Source organism: Branchiostoma floridae, unplaced genomic scaffold (assembly GCF_000003815.2).
Source record: "Branchiostoma floridae strain S238N-H82 unplaced genomic scaffold, Bfl_VNyyK Sc7u5tJ_1285, whole genome shotgun sequence".
Taxonomy (NCBI): domain Eukaryota; kingdom Metazoa; phylum Chordata; class Leptocardii; order Amphioxiformes; family Branchiostomatidae; genus Branchiostoma; species Branchiostoma floridae.
Genome location: NW_023365693.1, coordinates 77,667 through 84,601, shown reverse-complemented (window position 1 = coordinate 84,601; position 6,935 = coordinate 77,667). Strand labels below are relative to the sequence as shown.

The 6,935-nt window shown below is 38.9% G+C and overlaps 2 protein-coding genes across 2 annotated transcripts in view; both read left to right on the top strand.

Annotated features, from left to right (window-relative positions):
• LOC118407305 (zinc finger C3H1 domain-containing protein-like) overlaps positions 1-412 on the top strand; it is a 6,022-nt gene extending 5,610 nt beyond the window's left edge. Inside the window, exon 7 of the mRNA XM_035807767.1 lies at positions 304-412. Within this exon, the coding sequence (XP_035663660.1) occupies positions 304-412 (109 nt within the window). The remainder of the gene's footprint in view (positions 1-303) is intronic.
• Positions 413-723: 311 nt separating this feature from the next.
• Positions 724-4,526, top strand: LOC118407304 (zinc finger C3H1 domain-containing protein-like). Its single transcript, XM_035807766.1, has 5 exons — positions 724-906; positions 1,699-1,799; positions 2,982-3,083; positions 3,723-3,762; positions 4,452-4,526. The coding sequence occupies exons 1-5, from the start codon at positions 730-732 to the stop codon at positions 4,524-4,526; spliced, it is 495 nt and encodes a 164-aa protein (XP_035663659.1). The 5' UTR covers positions 724-729.
• The last annotated feature ends 2,409 nt before the right edge of the window (positions 4,527-6,935 follow it).

Below are 6,935 nucleotides of genomic sequence, written 5' to 3'. Positions count from 1 at the left end.
CTTGCGGTGACGTTATCAATAATATCAATCAGCGCGTGTCCTAGAATGCTTTTTTTGTCCATGTAAAAATGAAAATGATGCATGGTGCCACACTGCGGCGCACCACAGCGCGTTGTTTTCATTTTTACACTGGCAAAAACATGTGTCCTTGGACACACGTCGAATGTCGTAGGACATTTTTTTGCCTCCTGTAAAATGGCCCTTAGTCATGAATAGATACTGTTACGTAATGTTCATGTTTGCCTCCTAGTCTGATACTGTCGGCCGTTTGAAGTCTCACCTTGTTTGTTTATTTGTCCCCAGCTTGTTGCTGGGTCTCCAGGGTGATAATGCCAGCTCAGCGGAGGTGTACGAGGCAGCCATCTGTAGTCTCACCAGCACCCGGGATGTACAGACAGTCTGGATGGAGTAAGTCTGTTTAAAACTATTACTAAGGCTCGTAACATATTGCTTGGATGGAAGTCGCTCTTAGAATTTCAAGAAGTGGTTTTGCTTTGGATTGGGAGTTTTGGTTGTTGCTTTTCTGTAAACATTTGTGCAGGAAAATTCATTAAAATGTTGAAAGATATAAGAATACATGTAATTGCAGAAACACGAAATCTGAAGTTTTTTTCAGAAGTCTTAATCAACACATTCTTGATTCCTCCTATGTAACGTCTTAGCATCAAATTCCACTTAGACTACAGAATGTGACTGTTAATCAAATAGCATGTTTAGAAATTTCATGCTATGAATAATTTCAGATATTTGAAGCACCATCTGTCAAGGTTACAGTCCAGGCAGGACAAGATGGCCGCCACAAAGACCCTGAGGGAGCTGACCAATCGCTGCCTTGTCTCCATGCCGACCAGTTTCCCCCGGCAACACAGCCAGGGCCACTGGCAGGACTATAGCTTTCACAACAAGGTAACGGATGGAGGGAGCGAGGGAGAGAATGAGGGAGGGAGAGAGGGAGGGAGTGAATGCCTGAGTGAAAGAGTGTGAGAGTGAGGGAGTGAATGAATATGTGATAGTGCATAGGTGTGTGCATGAGTTAGAGAATGATGAATGAATGAGTAAATGAGTTTGTATGTGTGAATGAGTAAATGAATGTGTGGGTATTTGAATGAGTAAATCAATGAGTATGTGTGAATGAGTGAATGAATGAAAGTATGTGTAAATGAGTGGATGAATGAATTAATGTGTATACGTGAATGAATGAATGTGCATGACATGTGATGAGTAAATGTGTGAATGAATGAATGAATGAATGAGTAAATTGGCTGCACGGCAAACCCTAGCTTCTTCAGTGCTCCACCTTGTCGGCCAGTCTCTCTCAGCCGGAGTCCTCCTTAATGGTTCTCCAGGTCAAAACTCTGCTACAAACCAAAAACTCTCAGACGCTCTGCATTCATTTTTAACATCAACAAACCGATTTACAGCACCTTCCATCTGCTCCTCATAGCTTACGTAGCCGTCATCAGCTTGAATAGACTGCCTAGGCTGGCCCAGTGTAATGACTTGTTGTCATTTTCAATAAATAAAATAATGAATGAGTAAATGAGTGTGTATGAATGAGTGTGTGGGTGTTTGAATGAGTGAGCAATCTGTTTTCTAACTTTTCAAGCCTGTACCATACAGTGAAGACTGTCCAAAAAGAACCAGGCTTTGTTTGCCAGTAGACACATCATTTGGAGTTCAAGTCCTTGTCTTCTACAGGTCGTTGACCTCTACATCGGGTGTCTCGAAAAGGGTCAGAGGTCAACTGCGTATGAGAACTTCCTGCGCATGATGCCCAACAATGTGAACCTGAACCTGAGGTGGGATAGTACTGTGCATACATTAAGATACTTATAATTCTGCTTAAGTGTAAGATAGAATCGCGAGCAATCCCAACTACTGTAAATGCATTTTAAGTTTGCGGTGATTTAATTTCGCGGTGGTTTTTAAGTTCGCTATAGCACCATGACTGTAGTCTCTTACTGCCATGGAAAAATGTTCACGGTGGTTTAAGTTTGCGTGAAAGTGGCCACCGCGAAAAACGCGAACATTAAACCACCACGGAAGTTTCTGCATTTACAGTAAATGTAAGATGGAATCGGGAGCAATCCCAACTATGTTCTAAACCCTGAGCACCTGTATATGCCACTATAAATTTATGTGCAAAAACATTAATGTTCAATCGGACCCCAGTTTTCCTTGCTATTTTGATAACGTAATAGGGTATGCTTTTCCAGGGATGGGTTACTAGCCCTTACATTATGTAAATAAACTAAAAGAAGTTCTTTTTTTTCACACAACTTTTGTTTTATTTTCACCAATGTTTCAGTGACCATCTGTCACCTTCCTGAGAGTAAATCTGGATTGTTCACTGGAAATAAAAGAGCTTTTGTGTATAAAAAAGAGTCTCTTTATGTCTTGCCAACCTAACGAAATTGTTCTGTGATGAAATGTACAGGCTGTATCAAACTTTGATGCTGCGGTATATAGTAGAGTAAATTCATCCCTCTAGCTACCGACATCTTGCACACTGCAGTCGTCCCTCAGAAAGACATCTGGAGCCGCATAGTTCAAGTTTTATACAGCCTGTCGGCCAAACTAGTTTCGCTATGTACACCTTCTTCAGTGGTTAGAGGCTAAATGACACAAGTACAGTGAAGTTTGCACTCATATACGGTACCTTTCCAGTGCATTCTGCCCTGGTGCATACCGCGTCTTGAATACTGTAGGGTGGATTGCCCTGACCCTAGGTGACCTGTAGTATGGAAATTTTGATGCTGCAGTAACTATTATATCTGTCTATATATTGTAAGCAAATGTGGCAACTTGTAGAGTTTTGTCAGAGGGGACATTAACTAATGTCACATATCAGATCACATTCTTGCGTAAGTTCATTATGCCTTGAGGAAGTTTGACTTTGAGTTCCACGCATGTAAACTTTTTCTTCTCTAATCCTTTATAATCTTCCCTGTAACATTCTGCACTGTTATGTTATTTTCCAGGGCCGTGGAACATGCCTTTGCCACCGACGACATCCAGCTGGCTCGCAGTCTCCTAGCAACCGTGCCTGCCGAACAGCCACCGTGTGTCGGACTCTGGCAACTGTACAGTATTCCTGTTTGATGGGAAAAACTTTCACTTTTATACCTTCACTTTTAAACTTTCACTTTTAACTTTTACTTTCAACCTTTCACTTGTTAACTTTCAATTTTAGACTTTCACTTTTTAACTTTTACTTTTAAACTTTTACTTTTAAACTTTCACTTTTAAACCTGCACTTATAAACTTTCACTTATAAACTTTTACTTATAAACTTTTGCTCCTTGTTTAGAGCTGTTTCTTACATTATATCTAGGGCCAATTCAATTTGATGTGTCAGTTATTTCATTAACAAAAATTATTTTTAACTGAAAGATCAACATTGGAACAATGTACAAATATTTTCAGGGATTATATAGAGTCATATATGATTGTTTTTGTGTAATTGTCTCTTTCCTCATTGATCTCTTGCTAAGTTTTTACTGTGGAATGTCTGAAAACAAAGGAGTTGAATTGGAACAGCCTTATTGTACTTTGTACAACATTTTACAGAAAAAATGAAGATGCCAAAATATACTTTGGAAGAATCGTTTACCAATCGCTGGTTACTTTCATCACTTGCTATACATTGTGTTTTCCTGTACATGTGTATGGTTGTATACTACTGACTGCTAAAGCATGGAGCCCATGTTCTTGTGTTCTAGTGTTGTCCACCTGCACCTTCGGGATGGTAACTTCAACAAGGTGGGTCCTGGCAGGAGGTGTACTTCTCTATTCAACACAAGCGATACTGAAGTTTTACGATAATGTTGTGTTTTAGGCTTGGAGGCTTTGTTTGTATCACTTTTTCTATTGCAACATAGTCTCCAAGCAGACCCTACTGTGCCTTAAGAAATAGTATCAAAGCTGGCAAAGGAGTATAGCCAGCCAAAGGGAGATAGCAGGCCAAAGGGAGTCAAACGGGCACCGGTGCTGCTATACTAAGTCCCTTGCCAGCTTTGGTACTATTTCTAAGGCACCGTAGGGTCTGCTTGGAGACTATTGCAACAGACAAAAATGAAGAGAACACATATGGTAAATGATTCTACAGCATTCTTACCACTCAGAACCGATGTCAGATCAAAAATGTAATGTCCTTTGCCACCACTTGACCCCCTAAAAAGTCTTACTCATGTACGTCTGAAAGTTTTGACTAGGTTTGGTTTGGTAACCGGCAACACAACAATTTCTTTCCTTTATATGCTTTGTGTCTTTTTCAAATTTGTCATAGCAAATACATGACATTCTATATGTTTAAAAATAAGTTTGTTTCTACTGATCCTGATATTACTCAAAAAGTCAAAGGTGCAAGTAGTTTTTTTTCTTTTGCAACAATTAGATCATTGGAGGTTTTGTCTTTATCCGACTGTTTCCATTTTTGTGCCATGTTTCAGGTCTCCAGACTCTACCAAGCAGGCAAACCCGGCTTGCTGCCCCCATTTATGCAACTTCTCTGGGAAAAACCGTAAACCTCAAACTCCTCTTTCACGTCAAATTAACCCTCGGTTAACAAACGAATAGGGTTACATCATAAACTAAACCATCAATTGTATTGCTTGTCACAGCTAATGAGTTGATAGATAAGTGTATGATTATGAAGTTTGGCAATGCGAAAAAGTATTTTATGTTTCCCTCTGAGAGACTTATGTTTAGCATAGCTTCACACAGTATCTCCGTCTTCGTCATGTCATCACCACACAGTATCAACAGACGATATGGCTTGGCAGGAAAATCTGTTATACCTGTTGCTATTTGAAAATAAAGACAAGATTTTATTATGATACGTTTTTTCATAGAATTCATTGTGAAAAATGCTTATTACATTTTAAGAATCTATGGGCTTTTTGTTACTTTTTTCTGCTCATTTTTTCCTGTAGTATATCCTCTTCGAAGCTGTCTACGGTGCAAAGGAAGAACGTGTCAACGCTGTCATCAGCTGCTGTCGCCAGCAAGGGGTCAATGTGGAGGAATACTTGTCCGCCATCTTTAAGTCTTCATCTACGTCTTCCAAGTCGTGAGATGGAGATCCCAGTGTCAGAAAGAAACATGTGACATCATGGGGTCAGCTAAGGTGAAAGGTCGGCTCAGGTCGCATCAGGGTCAGCTTGGGTCGACTCAGGTCACGTGAGTATGGGTGCTGTTTCGCCATATCGGTGCTGTAGTTGGTCCCAGCATGCATTGCTACTGTCAATCAAATCCGCCATATAGGAGATGGGGAAAAATTTGGCAAGTTTTTAATTTTGGCAAATGTCTTGTTTTCTCAATAGCTAGAACTTTATTCTAGCCAATAGGGGTATAGATAGATAACAATAGTCTTGGATAAGTACTTTGCCAAAATTTAAGGCTTGCCAAAAAGCATTTGTACAATATTCATCCATCATTTTTGAGGAATGCCTTCAATGCAGTATCCACAGTTCCAACAGTTTTGAGATCTGTATTGCCAATGTTACTTCAGTACATTATGCAGTTATCTTTTTATAGCATTATTCAAGTAATTTGAGGACTCCTTGCAAGAAATTATTTTCCTGTCTTCCTATATCATATATGCAATAAGTTTAAAAGAGCTCTTCTTTTCTTATGAATTAGTATTCTACAACATTGGCTTTGACATCTTAAGTCCAGAAACACTTCTTTCACACACAGTACATGTAGTACAAAAATGTATATTTGAACTGAAGTAGAGCCATAGTCTGGATACCAGCTGTGTTTACTTTAGTATGATTCAACAGATCACCACGGCTGTGATCCAGGCTATTATAGTCATATATAATAATAATGTGTCAAAGATATATCTACGATTCACAGTACTGTACATTGATATATATACCTGAATAACACTATGTTGAAGTTAGCTTTTACAGCGATCCCATGTACGGACACAGTTAACGGACGCTTTACGAGAATCACGATCGCGAAACGACAGTCGAGCAACAGACTAGTTCTCGGACTGGTCTCGATCTTAAGAAGGGTCCATCCCTTCTAAGGAACCTGCCTCAAGAAAGGGCCTTCAAGAAACTGCACATAAGGAGTCTTGAGATGCTGTCAAGACTCCGGTCAAGAAGATGCTGAGATTAAAAACATCTTAGATAGAAAGTGAAGAGTATGATTTCAGTGACAAAGAAATATTATTTTTGATAGCCAAGAAGCATGATTCGTATTTTTTGTTCCGTTTTCTGTTATGTTTTCTGTTATATTCTATATTTCTAAATGTAGAAAGTTGTGAAATTTGCGATTGTGGAAAATTCTGTTGATGGTATGTGACATCATGTCAATTTTCGATGACACAGTATGATAGTTAGCATTGATAGATAGATAGATAGATATTACTATCGCCAATGAAGTTTTGTATGAATGCCACATTCGTAAAGTTATAAAACTATATGTACAAGTTAAGAGTTGCAGGTTCTGACTCAGAGTGATGTAGTGTAAAGTACCGTGATCAAAAATAGACTTTTCGGCCCCATTTTTATTTAGCGAGACGTTATACAATGCAGCCAATGCTCAAAGTAAGGCAGGCATTAGTTAAGGTATAGAGGAGTTCACAGTATATTACTTTTGTTATGATCTCTCTTTATACTCAATGAAATTTTCTGATACTGAAAATTATCTTGTCTGTCATTTTTGTGTGCAATTTCAAGAAAACTATACCGTTAGTGCAAGGTATATAATTTATAGCATAATCTCCAAACAGATCCTACAATAGCATAAGATAGTATCAAAAGCTGGCAAAGGAGTTTAGGAGATTGATATAAACAATGGTCACATAGATGAATACCTGGAATTTGGAAAGTACAGTTTCAAGACCAAACCAAGTTGCAAGATAAACATGGTAGTAAAACTGACATGTCATAGGTTAACCTCCCTGAAGAAAGTCAGAT